Source organism: Podarcis filfolensis (genome assembly GCF_964270895.1).
Source record: "Podarcis filfolensis genome assembly, chromosome: 6".
NCBI classification, from domain to species: domain Eukaryota; kingdom Metazoa; phylum Chordata; class Lepidosauria; order Squamata; family Lacertidae; genus Podarcis; species Podarcis filfolensis.
The window spans coordinates 62,819,603-62,840,084 of record NC_139609.1 but is presented as its reverse complement, the minus strand read 5'-3'; the positions used below and the strand labels follow the sequence as shown (position 1 = coordinate 62,840,084).

The window sequence follows — 20,482 nt, the reverse complement described above, 5'->3', positions numbered from 1 at the left end:
CTCCCAAACCATGCTGAGCTAAACCAAGTTTTGGCTTAGTGTGACATCTGGACCTGGGCTTGTGGTTAAGCTCTCTCCATCATTTCAGAAATTCAGTTCAGTTCAGCTGATCAGAATCTGCAAGGCTTTCATCAGGAAGGTTTCGGGGAGAGTCTGTTGTGGGCCTTTTGCAAGCACCCACACTGTCCCTGGTTGATCCTCCCGCATGCCAAGGAAAACTGATAAGCAAATCAGGGTGCTTTCAGATGGCAGCTTCCACTGTAGCTATGCTACCAAAACAGGAAAGTAAAGGGGGAAAGGTGAAAATTAACCTTATGGGGGTGGCACTGTTTTGGTTGACAGTTCACCATAGCTGCTGTGTCAGCCATGCTGATCCTGCCTACCTATTTGGATTAACAGTGATCAGCTTACAGAATCTCGATGCACTTGCAAACCCTTCCATCTGAAAGAGTATTTAAAATGAGAATTGTTACAGAGTAGCTCAGTTCATCTGGAATTCTGTACATGCCCAGAGACAGTGTGCGTGATTTGGTTTCACTGAGCAATGAGTGTGTCATTGTAGAAAGCCCCTGGGTTACAGCCAGCCCAAACTAGCAATAAACATAAAGTTGTAATTTTCCAATTGATCCCCTGAACCAATTTTCATATCAAATACAAGTGAATATCATTTGCTCATTAATCATCCAAAGAATGGATGCCAGCCCAGCCAGTCTTAGCTCTGTTTGCATTTTCCAAAAGATCTAACTATGGTTCCTTTCAGTTATGATAAGATTATCCCATTAAAAATAAGATGTGGCTGGCGGAGGTGCCTTTGTGACTTTTATTTGACTTTTCATTTGACTTTTGGGCCACTTTTTTAGGCAAAAATGTCTCTCAACTCATCTATAACACAGATCCGTAAAACCCAGCAATAAAATAACTAAACATTTTCAACTATCCACTTCCATCCAAAGTGTAGATCAATACATCATACAATAAAGTGGGGAGGGAAAAGATACTGAAAGTAATATGCAACCATCATACTTAGTGGCCACCAATGGGCTTTCCTATATACTGTAGGCTGCACTTCCAAAGCAAGATTCTGTCATTCCAACATGCACAGAATCCAAACGTTTGGTGCGTGCTTTCTACGGCTTGCCTGTCTTGGGTGCACCAAATAAGAACCCCCAAGTTTGGAGGGGGACCATTCTGCATGCAAGCACCCAAACAAACAAAAAGGCATTTCTCTTTCCATCCCATTTTTGGCTGTGCTAGGAAGTTGTAGAATATGAATGTCTTTTATCTTTGTTTTCCTTGGAAAACCCTTTATAGGCATACTGGTTTTCTAAACTTCTTAGTACACTGTTTATGTACAGTATCATCTTGGTACACCTCAGCATGTGATTTGTGGCCATTTTTCTCTGCAGTCAACCATGCATGAATATTGCGACGACATTCAAATCAAGAGAAGTTAATTTTTACCACTTCCACATTAATGACTTATACTTCCAGGTGAGCATAATTGTGGGCCCTTTCTTGTTAATTTAAATCAGGTGATACAATGAACTATAGTTATATATTTACACACAATCACATAGGGCCCAGCAGTCCATTTACATGATACATTTTGACCATTGTTCAAAAGTCACAATGGGGAAATTATTGTACAAATGCATTGTGGGAATAGTGGAAGAACACATACTATTCATCTGCAGTTGAAGAGTCTGAAATACTGGTGTTTGGATCCAGGATAACTAGTCTTTGCTAACACGAAACCTACAAACATCCTTAAATAGGACATACCTTAAGTGGGTATCTTTGCAGGTGCTTTCAGAAACCGGAGGTTTCTGAATATTTGCACTTAAATTAGCCAGTGTGCTGACATTGTATTTGTGGCTTGATTTCCTCTCTTTCTTGGTGGGGGTGCTCTACTAATGGGACTTCTATTCACTTATGGTGGGAATGTCAGGCTGTAAGCAAGTTTAGGGGATGTTTTGTTCCACATGATTTCTACAATTCTGAAGAGTACAGTGGTTAAAGACCCAGGTCTGGCCTTGCTATTGTTATTTTGAGGAGCAAATGGATATATTTTCTTTAAGCCATTAATAAACTATTTGCATGTTCAGACCCAGAAACCTCCCCCCTAAATAAATTCACACTTGACTCAAATTTTGGTTTTGGTTTGTGGCAGAATTTAGGCCACAACTTTATTGATTAAAGAGGCTCTGGTTCAACTAGCTCCCTGAACCGTTGCAGGTGGCGCTGACCCAGGGTTCCAGCATAGGTCAGCCAAGGGTGAGCACCTGGATAAGCGGAAAGCCAGGAACTGGCTATCTCCGCCACCCAAATGTCTCCCTGGACTCAGGCACGGGCACAACCCCCTCTCAGGGGTTGACCAAACCATCGAGTCCCTGGATTCCTTTAACGAAATAGCCTTTGCATAGGGATGGCGAGAGCATTCTCCCACCCCTATCACCTGAACCAGAGCCTATCCGCAACCTTACAAGTTGTGACAATTTAATACGTGGCAGGTGAAACCCAAATGGCAACAGCCAGTCAGCCAAGTGGGGAAAATTCCTGCCATGCCCCTGTCCCAACAAGACGCCACACAGCGGCATAGCAAGGTCAAGCGCAAAGCCCTAAAAGTAGGGAGAGGTGGGCGGGTGTTCTGAATGCACACGCCGAAAGAGGAAGCTCTGGGTCACGTGCGTCATAGGCATTAATAGGTCCCTCGCACCATTTGGACTGCATCCCATTGGCCAGATTGCACCCAGCTACTAGGGACCTACCAATCGGGTGTTGTGGCTGACCAATCATACCCACCCACAACACAGGGTGTCAGTTTTCAGGTCTCACCATAATACGTGCCCTCTTTAAGGGAGGACCCGATTTCCTGGTAGCAGCCTGGACAGTGATTGCATTCTTACGGAGAAGTGATCATTTGTTAACTATGCAAAACTGGTATGATAGGGTTTGGAAGGTTATGCTTGCAGACAAACTAACACAACATTGCAGAGTAGTCAGAGGCAACATAATCAGAGATAAATTTTTCATTTAGGTATCACATCACCGGCTCTAAGGTTTAAAGGTGGTTATTGCTAACTTTGCAAATCTGCTATTGTAAAACATGCTATGTATTTGGCATTTGTAGATACATTTTTTCCAAAATGTGTAATGAAGACGCACGATTCACTTGCACTTTTTCTCTTTCAACGTGATCTTTGAAATGCTTTGATCGTTTTATATTTGTTTGTTTTAATGTACTGTCTGCAATTAAAAAAGAAAGTAAAAAAGTTAAACAAAGAGAAAGAAACTGACCTGGTAAGAATCACTTTTATTATATTATTTCCATGTGTCTGTGCATGTGCCTTGCATACTGTAGCTATGTTATGTGATTATGCTATCTATCTGAAATGACGAAACATAGTTAATAAGTAACATCACTATTTATTTAAAGAGAACTATATAAAGAGAACTGCACTATTTTCAGCTCTCAAATCATATTGGCTAACTGCATGGGAATCACAGTAGTAGTACTATACTACCATCTCCGCCAGCTAGATCTCTGAGTAGGGGATGTGTTTGTGCCTGGCACTTATGAAAAGGACTTAAGCACTCATAAATTGCTTCCAAATCCCACCAGTGCTCAGAGCTCAGATCCAGTAGAAGATTTCACCTACAATGGTCCCCCACCAATTTTCCACCATGGCATACACTATGCAGTCAGCCCTTCTTGCTTCCAACTCTTGGTGCATGGGCATATCGTGAGTGACACAACTTGCATGTTCAAGTGATATTTTGCCACATTCCAGCTGGGCAAACCCAGCCAGGTACATGAAATCTGCTTTGTAACATGCCCTTAAAAGCACGTTGTAGATTTCAGCATGTTTGATTATGTTAAGACTGGGACACCCCCAAAGATAAATGAACTCAATTTAGCTTCTATTGGTTTTTTTTAGGTCTTCTCGCTCCCTCTGTATTTAAATATCTGGTGAACATTCCAGAAGTGTGCAGACAAATATATCAAATGTGGTGCTTTGTGGTTATTTGCATCTCATCCATGGAGGCCAGCTTGGTACATGTATATATTTGTGCAACCAGGTTCAACCCTGCCCTGCAGTGATGAACCTTTGAACCAAGGCAACTTACAACTAAGAAGCAAGATACATATAACAATATCTGACCATGGTCAGCAGCTTCCAAAAAGATTTAATAATATTAGCCAGGACTTTCCAGTGCTTAGATCATGTTGCTTTGTTTTTAAGCTAAGGCTCAGCCCCCAAACTCATGAAGAGGTGATTTTGATAACTGTTCATCTGAGCACACACAGAAAGTATTTTTATATCCCTTTCCACACATGGGTTTAGAAACAAGAGCTTCCATATCAGATGGTGCAGTTTCCAAACATGCTGGAATGCCAGTGTACTTTTCCTTTTAGACATTAACAATGGGACATAATGCTTCACCAAATTGCATGAGCCTGTAGGGCCATTGGAAGTGTGGGTATTCACTGGGTGAAATTCACAGGGGGACCTGGGGCAAGTAACTCTTTCTGAGCCTAACCTACTTCATGGGGTTGATGTGAGGATAAAGCCGGGCGTTTAAACCTGAGATCCTTGGATGAAGGGTGGGATATAAATCTAATGGATAAATAAAACCACTCAAGTTTGAACTAAGGTAAATTGAAGTAGGTAATTTTCTCATTTTAAAACATATTCTCATACAGATCTCCAAAGGTCTCCAACACCGACTGCACAGGCCCAATACATATTACCTGGTTTCAAATTGACATTAACCCCTGATGGAAACTTTGTTCATGCCAAATCTAAGCAACTCTTCAGTTGTGCCTGACAGCCAAATTTGGGTTAACGAAAAATAGTATTGCACACCAAGCAGTGTGAGATTGCAGGAGTTCCAGCTGCTTGCCCAGGGTTCATGTTTCCTTTTGGGATGAGGCTCAGCGGAGACTGTGGTGTCTTTAGGATATATGGTTTATTTACATATATACAACCTGAGCCTACGATGGGGGGTTCACAGCATCAGGGCCGTCTTAAGCATATCCAGCACCATGGTGCAAAGATCCCTCCGCCCGCTCCCATTTCCCAGAGTTGTCAATCTTTTCCCAAGCCCCTGCGGGAATCGCTCTCCTCCCGCGGAGGCTTGGGAGGGAAGCTGCACACTCTTCAACCTTATGGTTGACGGGGCGCAGCTGGTGGGCGTGCAGGGAAAGGGGAGGCCGCCAGCAAAGCCGTGCAGCTCCCCTACTCGCTGGGGCACCCCTGAGAAGCCAGCGTCCTGGCGCAACGCACCACTAAGCCCAATGGGAAAGACGGCTCTGCACAGCATCAACACCCCCAAAAGGTTTTGCTTCTTCCATAGCCACAGGCTTGGATTCAAAGAGACATCAAACATTCTCTGTCTTCCAGCTTGCTGCTTTCCATCTGGCTCACATCACTGCAACTCAACTCTAAATTCTGCTTCATCCTTCTAACTAACCTTGAGATGGGGAGGAGCCCTACCCATCTGCCATCTCCCACAGAGCCCCTTTCCTTTGTATCCCTTAATGGCCCATCACCCTAGCTATCACTTCAACACAGGAAGCTAATCTGGTTTATATTTTAATGTTTGCTGGCTCCAGGAGTCAGAAGGATCTCACATACAGCCTGCTTCCTCCCCTCCCCAACTCATAACCAGCGGCTGAGCAAGCCGATTGGGTGCCTGGGGTGGTGCGTGCGCCCTGTGCCCAGGGGTGGGGCCAGTAGCCCGCAGGGCGGGGCAGAGCACTCCGGGAGGCCTCCAAGAAGTCTGCCTGTCTCCTCCCACTCAGCCTCCCTACAGTTGAGGGGGAGGCAGCGGGCAGACTGTTTGGGGCAGTGCAGAGCCTGTGGGCACCCATGCCACTGCGTCATTCCCAGGAGAGATGTGTGGCTCAGGTGCGCTGCAGGCCCCACAGCAAGTGCCACCCAGCATTTTGTCACCCCCCTCAGTGGTGACAACTGGGACAGACCGCCCCCCACCACACCCCCGTTTCTCTGCCCCTGCTCATAACACCAGCAATTTATATATTTAGTTGTATGTGCACATCTCTATCTATTCTCACTTCTGCAGAAGCCATTGTGCTCTCTTTATGTTATAACATTGCTCAGACCTTGTATTTTTCTACCCCTGCTTGTTGAAAATGCAAACATATCATCAAATCTTGATAAGAATAATTAAAAAAACCCAGCAGTGGGAATATTAGTTTAACCAAACACAAACACAAGGTGTGAGAGAGCTTTGCTCCTTGCCCATATTATGGTGTGGAAATAAACACCTTTGTTTTATACAACAACAGTCAAAACACAGTTGGTACCAGCACCAAGGCGGCGAATTGGAACACGCTGAACAATGAGAGTCATGAGCTAGAAAATCTAAGCAGAATATAGCCAACAGTAATAATGAGTAAACACATTGAAGAAGTTTTCACGAATCAGTGCAAAAGAAAAATATGTATCTGATCTTCACAGTTCACAGCTTGGCATTTAAGTTTCTTGTCAGTTACTCAAATGGGAGGGAATGATGTTACCTTGCCATTCTTTGAGATGTTGCCTGTTGATATTCTACTGATTGACATTTCCCCTTGTTGAACAGCTAGTTTGTCATGAGGTGCTTCTCTGACAGCACCTGCCACAGGCTGGGTCTCTTAGGCACCGTGCAATTAATATTGCATTTAATACTGCACTGACAGAAAGGGAACATTAGAATTTGGTACTAATCATACAAGGGTTGCTCCAATTTGCACCAACTGTTTATTGCTATGGATGTCAGTGTTTTTTGGACAATGTTTTTTTCTAGCGGAGCAGTGGTTTGGGAAATTTAAGTATCATTGATTGTATCATCTGCTTTTAAGTGGAGAAGAGATAAGTTTCATTATTGTTCCCCAAATCTGTCTTTTGTAGTAAATCAGTACTTTCATTTCCAGGATAAAAAATATTTCAGCAATTTGTTCGTTTTGCTATATGTATTGAAAGAACACAGTGGGCTAGAATTAATTCCAACCCACTAAGCAATACTTCAGCAATGGTGGGGTCTGACAGAGTTTTGACCATGGCTGGATTTAGGTTTGATGAGACGCTAAGCCCCTGAAGGTAATGGGGCCATTTATATGTCCAGCTGTCTTTTGTCAACAACAAATTGTAGCTGTTTTTTGTGTTGAATATATGCTATATGGTAATTTATAGACCTAATAGGTATCTAAAGCCATTTGCACATAACAGAATATGTATTTTATCAAAGTAATTGTTGAACTGAAATACAATTCAGAAGAAATATATTAATAGTGAAATACAATTAAGAAGTATATTTTTGGGTTGTCCCCAAGAGAGTGGGGCCCTAAGCTATAGCTTGTTTAGCTTATATGTAAATCCGGCACTGGTTTTGACTAATAGAAATGATTAGGGTGTTTCATGTAAATCAGTTTGCAATGGGCTAGCAATGAGAAGCACTAATGTGACTTATTCCCCCCCTCCCCCCCCCCACAGGAGGGTCCTAATAACTCAGCTTTCTTCCTTTGGCACAACAGCCTTATATATAACAGGCTTATATGCTAGGTAGGAAACAGTGTGATTACCTAAACTCAGATACTTCTACACTAATCAAAAACCCATTTCACCTCCAGAAATAAATTTTATAGTGGGAGATATTCCATGCGGCTGGCTAGAGATATAGCAGATCATACATTTTCCAAATCAGGCAGATATGATTCAAGCATCATTCAGCTTAAATCGTTTTGAGCAACTACTCAACTCACAACTACTATTTGGATCATTCTCAATTAGAGCGTGAGAAAATGCTTTAAAGACACCACATTGCTGGTATATGTGCCCAGGCAGATTATGTAGAATGAATTGTAACGCATCCAACATTTGCTAAGGGCAATGCAATTTACCTGGCTCTCTAGAACACATGTGGTAGCTTTGCACCCAAATTATTCCGTTTTTTGAACAGTTACTCAAATGATCCTCCTTAGCTGCAGTTAAATTTTTGATTGCAAAACATTGGAAAACTTTAATTGCAAATCTTTTTGTAGCCTGGATTTTGCAAGTATGGGACATTGTACTTACTATCACAAATTAACCATTTGACAAAAAGAATATTGATTGGAGTTGGGGGGGAGAGACTCACACCTTCTAAATGACATGGTATTCTTTAAATTACCTTGTTAAGCCAATTAAACATTTTTTAACCCTTTATCAACTCATGGAAACTGATGGAGACACTTTCATTTGACATCCTTTCTTGGCACATCTAAAACTACAACCATCAGCCACTAATTTTCTTTCTTTTCTGCACAACTACTAAGCTCTGTATTCTTTGCATGTGAAATATACTCAGAGTCGAGAGTGGATTTCATGCTCTTTATTCAGCTCATAGTGGTGAGGAGAGAATGAAAGTCCCCTCAAAGTATCTGCTTTATATACATTATTTACACAATGGGCTGCACGTGATTGGCTAATTCCGGAATTCTCCTGTAGGCCAATTAGGTTGTAGATTCACTTCTATCTGCAGCTGGATTGGGTGGCTCCTGCCGACCAATCATACTGCTGCATTGTTCTAGGACCAATCAGACTGCTGCATTCTGAATCCTATTGTTCTAGGACCAATCAGACTGCTGCAGTTTGGATCCTATTCAACTCAGTACATAATAGTATGGGTATGTTTTGTTACTTGGAATTAAAACTCAGTTTTTAAAAATGGATCTTTAAAATTAGATCTGTCTGATTTCTCCATGTTTCGTGCACACTCAGTATCCCCTAGGAGCAGCCGTGCAACAGAATTCTCCTGCATGCATCTGGTGACAGGACTGTGACTTCCAGAACTTTTCTGTAGTTTGCTGTGGAAAACAATGAGATCATTTGGATCCAGAACAACACAGTGCAACCCTACCCTGTTTGAGGATCATCCTATTTTAGTCTTCAATCCTTCATCCAGTTACATGCATGGCAGATGGCAGAATGGAACAGGGTGGAGAAACTTACAATGTGATGATATCAGGTCGTGAGTTAAGTATAACTACATGTTATGAAAGGGGAAGGGAAGAACACGACAAGTTGTTGATGGAAGCAGCCCTGCATCATGCTCAGGGCTAGTTCTGCCACAATGATCCCTAGGAGCTGTGGTGGGGGAGAAATTGCAAAGGTAATTGGGGCGGGGGAGACATGTCAAAAAGGGGGGGTATTAAATCAGTGACACGTGATACTTGTTCAAGAAATGAAGAACCCTGGAACTGTATTCAAGTGTCTTGGAAGTTAGTGAGATGCAATTGGTTCTGGAAAACACAATGCAAGCTGCTCAAATATAGGTGCATGATCCCTATATGTGCCCATCCTCCACAGATCTATATAGCCAGTGACAGCCACAATGCTTATAATAAGCAGGTCATGGTCTCTTTGCAAAACGGATAGAAATACAGCACGGAGGTTGTATAATGAATAGCAGGACACTCCCTTTCCTGCAAGTATTTGTTATGACATGACGCAAGTTATTCATGCCGCTAACTCACATGAAACTCAGCTATGCGTATGCACAAAAATGGTGCATACCCAGAGGGCGTAGTCCCCATTCTAAAATTCTTCAGATTTTAAAGAATGATACGACCGTCACAGCCAAGCAACCAAGAAGCAAACTGATTTATATAGCACTCCATCAACAGCCAGGCTACAATTATGCAGCAGTGACTTCTCAAGTATGTAGGACTTGTTTGGGGATCAAACCCAACACAAAGCTTATTTTTAAGTTTATGCAAACTTCCTTGCAGCCACAGATTAATTAATGTATTTGTGTGGCACTGACAGTAATTAAAACAGTGCACAGATGATTTGGCTGTAAAGTACCATGCTGATCGGCTCAGCACCTTACAATATTTCTGAATAGCACACAAAACTTCTTAGGACTACATTTGGGTTGCTTTGAAGTACACCCCACCAAAAAGAAAATCATGGGAACTATTGTTTACCCCCAAACTATGATTCCCAGCAACCTTAATAAACTTCTAGGAGGGAGTATGCTATTTTTTATTTTTTTAAAAAAAAAATTAAAGATTTTCTTGGTATACAGAAGTATGTGCATCATCTCCTTTTTCAGGTTGTAAAGTCTTTTCTACAGATCAGTTACATCTGTTATTAGACAGTAGTGTTGAGAACCGTACATTACAAATTAAGAACTTAATTTGTTCCAGAGGTCCGTTCTTAACCTGAAACTGTTCTTAACCTGAAGCACCACTTTAGCTAATGGGGCCTCCTGCTGCTGCTGCGCCGCCGGAGCACGATTTCTGTTCTCATCCTGAGGCAAAGTTCTTAACCCGAGGTACTATTTCTGGGTTAGCCGAGTCTGTAACCTGAAGTGTATGTAACCCGAGGTACCACTGTATTCACTTATTACATTTCCTTGGTAGTGAGAGGGATTTGGGGAGGGGATATGCTATTTATCAGAGTTGTATCCTGTTCCACTCTTCCTCCAAGGAGCTCAGGATAAAAAGGTAAAGGGACCCCTGACCATTAGGTCCAGTCGTGACCGACTCTGGGGTTGCGGCGCTCATCTCGCTTTATTGGCCGAGGGAGCCAGCGTACAGCTTCCGGGTCATGTGGCCAGCATGACTAAGCCGCTTCTGGCGAACCAGAGCAGCGCACGGAAACGCCGTTTACCTTCCCGCCGGAGCGGTACCTATTTATCTACTTGCACTTTGACGTATTTCGAACTGCTAGGTTGGCAGGAGCAGGGACCGAGCAACGGGAGCTCACCCCGTCGCGGGGATTCGAACCGCCGACCTTCTGATTGCCAAGCCTTAGGCTCTGTGGTTTAACCCACAGCGCCACCCGCGTCTGACCTCCAGCACACCTAAGGTCAGCTTTAGGCGCACACCTTGTTGTCCAGTGCTGCTCTCTGCCCATCTGTTCCCTTGTTCTGCCTAACAGTATTAGAAACATGAGGTAAGTGTTGTGGATGGCTGTGTGAATCTATTTCTCACAGGTCCAAGTCCAGCAGCACGCATTCTATCCAATACATCGGACTCCGCCTCGTTCAGCAACATGGAAGGAAGCGCAAAATGCCTCCCGATTCGAGCAAGCACTCTTAAGGTGACTTAACGCCTCCAGCACGTTTGCTGCACGTAAGGAATGTCCTTTGACCGAGGCAAAAAGTTCATTAAGGGCTCGCCCAATGTACCCCTGCAGCTTCCCACTGAATAGCGAGCTGCGTAAGAGGAACAAACACGTGGGCGCAACGTCACATTGCAAGCGAGCACCACTGCGCGGCATCCTAAGAGAACTACGGATTTGAGGGGGCGGGCGACGACGCCTGACTTAGCTTCAAACCCATCCGTGGAGGAGGCTCAGACCAACTGGCCTTAGCTCTTGAATACGGTTTTTTCAAATAAAATAAAAAACAGTGTCTCTGAGCATGTCTGGAGTTTCTCATCACATGCACCGAGCCTGGAGTTGAGTCGCGCACGTGGCTTCCCCCAAGGCTAGGGCACTTCTCCTCCCAAGCCCCGATCGGCCACGGGATCCCTCGCCCCAGGATCGCCCCGCCGCTCGCTTCCCTTTTCGGGATCGCCCGGCTCTGCGTGGCCGGCTGACGCCCTGCCCGAGTCACAATGAGCCGTCCCCGCAGGCCGCGGCGTCGCGCCGCGCTCTGCCAGGCTGCAGAGGGTGGCGGCACCAGGCGGCGAAGGTCACCATGCGCCCGGGCGCAGCGGCCCAGCCTTCCCTCCTCCTCCCGGGCGGCGCTTTTCCCGGCGCTTAGGGAAATCGCGAGGTGGCGGAGGAGGAGCTGCCGAGTGACGCGACGGGAGGACACCGCGGGGAGGCTTCCCTCGAAGGTAGGCGGCGGCGGTGGCGGGGCTGCTGGGCTCCGAGGAGAGAGGGGCGGAGTCCCACGAGGGAGTCCCTGGAGCATCTTTCCAGGATTGGAGAGCGCCAACGCCGGTCCCTTGAAGGTGTCCAGTCCAGCAGCTTATCCGGAACATCAGCCGTTGCGGGACGTGGGCTACGTGCCTAAATCAAATCCACCTTATCTGGATTGCATAGGAAGGACGTTGTCTTCCCATAGCGTAAAATGCCCAAACACAGAGAGGTTTTCTCTGGCAGCAAAAAAGGAAGCAGCTAGGCGCAGGATGGGAAAGAGGGGACCCCATAGAAGGGACTGTATTTAGAAGAGTTATTGGGTGGAGCTCAAGGAATGGTGCGTTTGGATAGCTAGTAGCTAATAACCACCGTCTGTGTGTTTCTCAATGCCAGTTGCTGGAAACCCCAGAAAGAGAGAGATCTGATGCTCTCAGGTCTTTCCTGTTGGCTTCCCATAGGCATCTGCTTGGCCAAAGTGAGAACAGGATGCTGGGCTATATGGACCACTGACCTGGCTGACCCAGCAGGCTCTCCTTATATCCATTCATATATCCTTTTTGTACTTGTATGGAATTTTGGGAGTCACCAGGTGGTGGGAATTATGGAACTGTGTTGCCTTGATGGGGAAAAGATCCAGCTAGCAACAGTCTGGATAGCCACCAACTTATTGACTCAATATTTACAGCCACAGGCATTTTGGATCAAATAGTTTTTGGAAGGTCTATTTTGCCCTATACCCTCTACAAGGACCCTGCTTTTATGTACTGTGGCTGTAGTGCAGTTGGGGGTGCGGTACCTTCTGAACCCCTGCAGGAGCATGTATAAATTTGAGTGTACATGCATAGGTCCCTGTGCAAATGAAACCAAGATATATGAAGGTCAGGAGAGGTGCCAGTGTGAGCATGATATTGATCTCTCCAGGGATGGTTTTTCTTGGTCACAATTCTGATCCATTCTGTTGAGCGGCATGTTTGTTTTCTATAAAGCAGGTGATGAAACAGTAAACCTAATATGAACTTAAACATTGTCTCTATAACAAGCACTTCATCAGAGGCAGGCAAAGAGCAAATGTAGGAACTGCGAGGAAAGAATATAGAACTCATCAATAATGTAAAATGATGAGATGGAGTCGAGAGAAGAGCGATCTGGAGGTGTAATTCAGGCTGTTTCTCAGCTTGATCTCTGCCCTCCCTTTGAACTCTGCCTGGAGGTTGCTCTGGAAGCTCGGTAGCTGATGGTTTAAGAATGTCTAGAACCTCTTTGTTGCAATTCAACAAACTATCTGAAAAATGGAGGTGTCATTTAGCCGTACCAGCTTATAGCTCTTGACAAGGGTATCCTTCATGAAACTGTTCTGTCCTTCCTCAAAGCCTTCTGAGCTGGTAGCCATCAGAACCCCCTTGTGGCGGTGAATTCTATGTTAAATGTGCACTTGGTCAGGGGTCATCAAGACAGCATCTTGGGGCAACAGAACCAGTGTGCCCACCAGAATCTCCTGTGTCACCTGTGAAGGGTATTTGCAAACATCCCCTCAGAAATCCACTGTGCATGGGAGACTGTTTTCTCTCTCTGCTCAATTTCTCTCTGCACTGGTTCAGCCTCTCCTTAAACATGCCCACATTTCATTGGACAGAAGAGGGGCACAGAGCTTCTCCCTGGGAGTGAGCACTGCACTAGCCGATACAGGTGCCTTTTCCAACACGCCTGTACCATTTTGTGGCCATCTCTTTTTCTACCCTTTAAGATATGGCAGCCATTTTGAGACTGGCACAAACACTCCAAATGTACCAACTGCATTAGGGCAGTTGCATGTGTCTTTGCAGTCACAGGAGCGCACAGCGGGCCAGTAAAAAAGGTGACACCCTTATTTATAATCCTGGTGTGGATCATTTCTTAGTTCCCATGACTTCATCCCAAGCGTGTGTCTGTGTTTCTGGGAGGTTTGTTGCCCATGTCATTTCTTATGGGCACATTACTAGTTGCCGCAGGCTTTGAAAAGGGTTGACAAGACAGATTGCTAGTTAATCTGGAAAATATGTCGTGTTAGGAAACACCCAGTATTTTGCACCTCTATGAGAAACTTTAATGAATACAGGAAGGCTGAGAACCATTTCCTTTGCAGTTGGGTCCTATGGAGCACTTTTAAAACAGAAACAAGGGAGGGAAAAATCTTTAAAATTTGGATTTATTTTATTTTTGCTTTTATTTATCTTCTTTATTAGCCAATGTATATCCTAGTGTTTCTTACTGGAGTGACTCAGCATTATTTTCGGTCTCTGAACGTGGTTCCAGTTGGGTGCATGTGAGGGACGCATAAGGTACACATGCCTCTCAGCTTATGGATTTTGAAATAATTCTTCAGAACGTTAAAATCATGGCATGCTATTCTACAGAGTGTAAGTGTTCTACTAGAGCTAGGGTGGGGAAACGTTTGCAGCCCAAGAGGCTATTTCCCTTCTGGTCCACTTTCCAAGGGCGGGGCTGCATGCCAGTGATGGCAAAGCAGCTGGGACATCAAATTTAAAATTTTCATTTGTATAGTAGACTTGTTTCTAGAGTTGCCAGGTCAGGAACACCCCAGCCTCTGAAAGTTCAGGACTGAAACTTGAGATCTTGGGATGGCCTCTGGAGACAGAGGTTAATTGGAATAGAAGAGTGTCTGTCCTATACAGTGATACCTCGGGTTACATACGCTTCAGGTTGCAGACTCTGCTAACCCAGAAATAGTACCTCGGGTTAAGAACTTTGCTTCAGGATGAGAACAGAAATCGTGCTCCAGCGGCGTAGTGGCAGCAGGAGGCCCCATTAGCTAAAGTGGTGCTTCAGGTTAAGAACAGTTTCAGGTTAAGAACGGATCTCCGGAATGAATTAAGTACTTAACCAGAAGTACCACTGTAATTTGAAGCAAACTTCTGCTGGACTGAGGTGTGCAAGCTACACACATGGTCTTCTTAATTATTTTTATTTTTTATTGCAGGCACTCTTGCCCACCTAGAGATTCAAGCACTCCATTAGCCACCTGGATTTAAAAAATGCAAAGGCAGAAAGTAAGTGACCATTTGCTCTGGTATAGCATGCCCTGTCAAAAATAGGGGCATGCTTGCAATAATTCTATTTTCATAACAGCGACTGCTGCCTGACACCCATTATTAGACATTGCTGGAGGTTCTGCTGTAGCCTGATTTAAAATATGCTGGTGTTTGTTCTTTTGGCTCAATAAACAGTCAGAAAGCAGAACTGTCCCACAGCAGTTGGTACCCTCACAGCTGCAGCGTGTGAAGTTGCAGATTGTGCTTTAGTGCCCATACATTTGCTTGCACCAGAGGGTAGATGAATCCTTCTCATAGAAATATTATGCTACATGCCACCCCAAACTCCAAGTGGTGAGACTCCAGGGATACCAGCACTTTCCTGGGGCTCAGGTTCCTTGGAAAGACAGCAGAGACTATGGTCTCTTTAAGTTATATGGTTTTATTTACACATATATACAACCTGAGCATAGGATGGAGGGGCTTCCCCATTAGTCACAGCTTTGGATTCATTACAGAGCAAGACATATGTATGTCCCCAGTTCTTGTAGCATCTCCCCTTCAGTTTTCAGCTCACTCACATAGCTGTTTTCTAGCCCAGGCCCATTTTTTTGCTCTTTTGGTTGTTGCAGCTATTGCAACCCAGCTTATCCCTTTGGAAAGCCCATCAGGACATTATGTGGCCAGTTGGTCTTCATCTCCAAAGAAACTTGATTGACTGGTTGCCCAGCTTCCCCCAAACACAGTGCTTTTTTCAGGGGGGGGGTGGGACTCAGTACCAGCATCTCTTTTCTGTTGTTGTTAAAAAGTGTGGCACTTCCTGTAACAACTTCATGGTGAGTACCGGCTTTTCTAGAGAAAAAGCACTGCCCAAATGTATAACAATAAGAATAGGCCAGTTAAATCCAGCCAGTGACCAGTCTAGTCCAATATCCTGTTCTCACAGTGGCCAACCAGGTGTCCATGTCACTCTCCCCTCCTACAGTTTCCAACAACTGGAATTCAGAAGCAGAATGTCTCCAACAGTGAAAGTAGAACATAGGCATCATGTTTAGTAGTCATCTCCCAACTTAATGATTAAATTCTGGGGGAACTGGGCAGTAACACTGAAGAACGACTGCTCTTAGCATCTCACACTAAAAAAATTCCAGTGGAACATTTCTGAAAAGGCAAATAGGGACAAAACAGCCAGTGATTCGCTTTCTCGGACACAGGTGCCACAAAAGAGGTCTGTCTCCCAATAAAATAAAATAAAATAGGGGCAACTGGTGTGTTCTGATAGACAATGAAGCCCTGCTGGGATAGCTGATTATATCGTGAGTGCACTTTTTGTGAAACTGAAGAGCTTCCTTGCAAGAAGAAATCTGGATCCTATGTATCTGTTGCTTGATAAACCATTTATCTAAAAAAGGCTGAAGGCTCTGTCCCCCTGTTTGGAAGAAACTGTTGGTTATTTCATTGCACTGACTCCCTTGGCGTCATAGCCATTCAGTGATGTACATGAATGGTTGCCAATTCCCCTTGTTACAGGATTAATAGCTTTACAAGCCAGTGGACAGAGCCAGATCTAGAGGCCTAAAATAATGCAGCCTAATGAGCTCAGAGCATCATGGAAAGTAGAAAACCCGTTAACAGAGTTTAAAAATAAGCTCAAGTGCCGTCAAGAGGTTAAACAGGATAATCGACACAGGTTTCCATTCAACAATTACCTGGGGCGCGGGTGTCACTGGCAATAAATAAAACAGCTATATTGGAACTAGCTGGTTAAGTAACAATTAAAAAATAGTTCTCACACAAATATTTCTTTCCAAATGACTGGCACTAATAGAACAGGCACTTGAATTGAAGAAAGAGACAATTGAGTTATAGAATTGCTGGCTATTACTGGTTGTTTAAAAATCATGTATATTGTCATCAGAGGAATTTCTGTACCTTCAGTTTGGAAAGATGCATTTTCTTCCTGTTATCTCTATTCTTTTTGTTGATGTTAAGTTCAAAATGCTTTTAAATTTTCATCTAATCCAATTGGATATGAATTAAGGATTGGGCCAGGGGAGAGGCGTTGATTTGTGGGGAGGGGGGCAATTAGATATCCGGGGGGGGGGGGGCTCATGCAGTTCCCTGTATAGCAAATTGACTCAACATGTCCTTCTTCCATGTGGCCTTTATCTTCACAGACCAAGGCACCCATGAAACCCAAAGTATGCATCTGTGCCTGCAAGATGTCACAGGAGAAGAATGCAGCCAAAGCTGCTGCGAACAAGCATCAGAAGCCATTCCCAGTAGCTCTGGGCTACAAAATGGAGCAGGCTTTAGTTTCTCAGTATGTCCCTGTTGTCCTCCACCCTGGAGGACACAAGCGTGAGTCTCTCCGATATGCTTTCTACAACCCTAACTACTCCAACACGTACACACCATTTTACACTTTGCAAAAACCCACCTGCGGTTATCGGTATTGTCGAGACACAGATCACACGAGGAAGGTGATGGATGTTGAAAGAGTGGATTTCTCAAAATGGAAACCCATTTTTGGGAAGAAGCCAGGCTTGTCTGCAGCAGGCTCAAAACACTGAAATTGCCATGCAGTTAACCCAGGACTTCCATTCAGAGGCTTGAGCTCACTCATTTTCTAAGGCCACTCAGAAGGAGATTGTTGTAAGAACTTCAGAAGAAGCAGATCTGCCTTAACAAGAGCTTCTGGGATAAATTGCAACGAAGTCTCCCAAGTGCCACTATAAAGCGGGTACCAAAACCCAGGTTTTAGTTGGCACTTTAAGCTAAGGCTCATCCTGGAGAGAAACAATAAAGGCACCTGGCTTTCCACCTTTTGACATGAGTCAGCAGAATGCAAAAAGTAGCAAAGCAGATGATCAAAAACTGGGAATAAAACACCAAAATGCAAAGCCTGTTGAGGAGATTCTATTTATCCTTGTGGCCTCATGCACTCTGTGTTTTTGTTCCCCACAGTAATGGTAAGGGCAGAAGCAGAAATTATTTATGCTGTACTTTCTTCAGTTTTGCTGTAACATGGGGTGTCAGTGGGGGCTTTTGGATCTCACGCATGGAGAGTTCTGTCTTCTGAGTTTCAAACAGCCACTGGAACAGGGAAGGTTGATACACAACTCTTATACCTTCTCCACTTTGGTATAGCATGTGAATGGACTTTCATGAACTGAAGATGTCACTTCTAAGGCAGGTGAAGAAGGTAGGCAGCCAGTTTAGCGATCTGGGAATTTGCAAAGATGTTAAGATGGTGGGTGGAAGCATGAGAGGGAAACCCACAGTATCCTAAGCAAGCAGACAGGTCATTGCTACAGCAGGGCTGTGTATCTCCACAGCTTCGTTATATAAGAAGTACCCACCATTCTCTTGAAACCTGGAGTGCACCTGAAATAAGGCTTTGCTGTAGTCTAGTGACATGTTGAGAACATTGGACTTCACACAACCTATTTGTGTGTATCAGAAACATCTTGGTTATCAGGGATGTTATTTGAGGGGCAGGATCAGTATGTGCTTACCATATTTGGATGTAAGTGAAATGATACAGATTACCATATGAAGAGATTGTGTGTGTGTATGTGTATGAGAGAGAGCATTAAGCCCAGAGTCTAAAATTATTTGTGGGCCCACACAAGTAGGACATCTTAAGTACTGCAGCGGGGAGGAAGACACAACAACACAAATGCCTGGGACCTCTAGGTGTGCACTCACTTTGTAAGGATGAGACTGGAGTCAGGATGACTCCTGCTGGGGAAGTCTCCAGCTTCTATCCTCTTGCAAGTGCTGAGCTATTTATTTTTCTGTTTGTTTTACAGTATGTGTGTTTTCCATCTGCTTTAACAAGGCTGAAGATATTTTAGATGTTATGCTGATGCTGTGTTTCCTTCATGCAGATGTCATTGGGTTCCCACATACAGTGGTACCTCGAGTTAAGTACTTAATTCGTTCTGGAGGTCCGTTCTTAACCTGAAACTGTTCTTAACCTGAAGCACCACTTTAGCTAATGGGGCCTCCTGCTGCTGCCGTGCCGCCGGAGCACAATTTCTGTTCTCATCCTGAAGCAAAGTTCTTAACCTGAAGCACTATTTCTGGGTTAGCGGAGTCTGTAACCTGAAGCGTATGTAACCTGAAGCTTATGTAACCCGAGGTACCACTGTATCCCTGTTTGCAAGGAGGAAGTAGCATGAGAAAGCACTCATAGTTGGTTGCACTTTATCCAGGTCCAGTTATTTTAAGAAGTTCCACAAGGGCTGCCTGCTGCACACACTATAAAGTATGCATTTCAGTCCTGATACTTTATCTGCATGGACACAGGCAAGTTACACTCATGCATTGCTAACTGTTCCACGACAGCTCAGGAATCTTACTAAGGAGCATTTGCCACACTTTTATGCCAGGCTAGGTTATGTAAGTGACCATTGCTGCTGGAATGTTTATTTTAGGGAAACTGAAATAATCCCAAAGCAAAAAACAACCCCAGCTGGACTCATTGCATGGGGCAAAGTTTAAAACTGTCCCCATCTCAGAAAGAATGGGCTAAATGCCAAGGGGCTTTCTGAAAGAGATGAAGGCAGCCGAGGAAGATCAGAAGTAAATCCTTAGATGTGTCAATGCAGAGGAGCTTCTAGCAAAAGCCAAATTTAGGTCAGGATAACTAACTGCTGAATTTCAACACTTAGTGGGTCTGCAGCAGATTGGAGGGAATCCCCTGAAATCCTCTAATTGCGTAGGGGCTATCCCTGGTGCTTAGCAGACATGGTATTTCCTCTGCTATTAACAGGTGTTTCCTCCTTGTCCTTAATATTAATCCACTTACACAAGCTGCAGAAGTGTGTCACGAACTGCCTTGCACTGTGCTGCAACTGATTCCTTGATCTGACTTGCTCTTTCCAAAGACACAGTTTCTTGAAACATATAGAACAAACCACAGAGATCCAGGGTTTTTGGGGGAGTGGGCAGAAGTGGCAAGACTCACAGAATTTAGAACTGCGTTGTTTTGCTCTGGTGACCCAGAAACTTCTTGGCAAAAGTTGGCTTCAGTTTTCATGAATTCTTGCAAGACCTGCTAGCTGAGATCTTCTATAATTTTATGTATTTGTCTCTTAAGTTCTATGGGGTGCTGCTGGGAAAGCATTCCATGTGGGCATATATGGCAATAAATGAAACAATGCGATCATTGGAAAATGTGGGTGACTTAATGGCACAATCCTATACATGTATACGCAGAAATATACATGTATATCTCAGATATACATGTATATCTCAGAAAATACATGTATACGCAGCTATACATGTATATCTCACAAAAGTGTGCATTGGATTGCTCTTATGGTTGCTATTTTAATAATATTTCAATCAGATTCAGGGCAGGAGTTTTTCTAGGCACTTCAAGGATCCAGGCACAGGCCAGTGACACCAATGTGCATATAGTTAGCATGTGCTAGTCTTTAAGTGAACCAATTCAGATGGCAGGTGCCAGGGCCTCACCAGCACTGGGCTTTTAAAAATGGAGAAAAATCAGGCAGGAGACTGGGCTGGTGCAAAAGATTCAGAGCTCGGACCTGCTAGGCCACCCCTTAAAGCATTCCTGAT

The 20,482-nt window shown here is 44.2% G+C and overlaps 1 protein-coding gene across 1 annotated transcript; it reads left to right on the top strand.

Annotated features, from left to right (window-relative positions):
- Positions 1–11,646: 11,646 nt before the first annotated feature.
- CIMIP3 (ciliary microtubule inner protein 3) lies at positions 11,647–17,793 on the top strand. The gene is made up of 3 exons (XM_083619708.1): positions 11,647–11,836; positions 14,839–14,908; positions 17,068–17,793. Exons 2-3 carry the CDS (start codon positions 14,894–14,896, stop codon positions 17,461–17,463), a joined length of 411 nt encoding a protein of 136 aa, XP_083475834.1. The 5' UTR covers positions 11,647–11,836; positions 14,839–14,893; the 3' UTR covers positions 17,464–17,793.
- Positions 17,794–20,482: the final 2,689 nt, after the last annotated feature.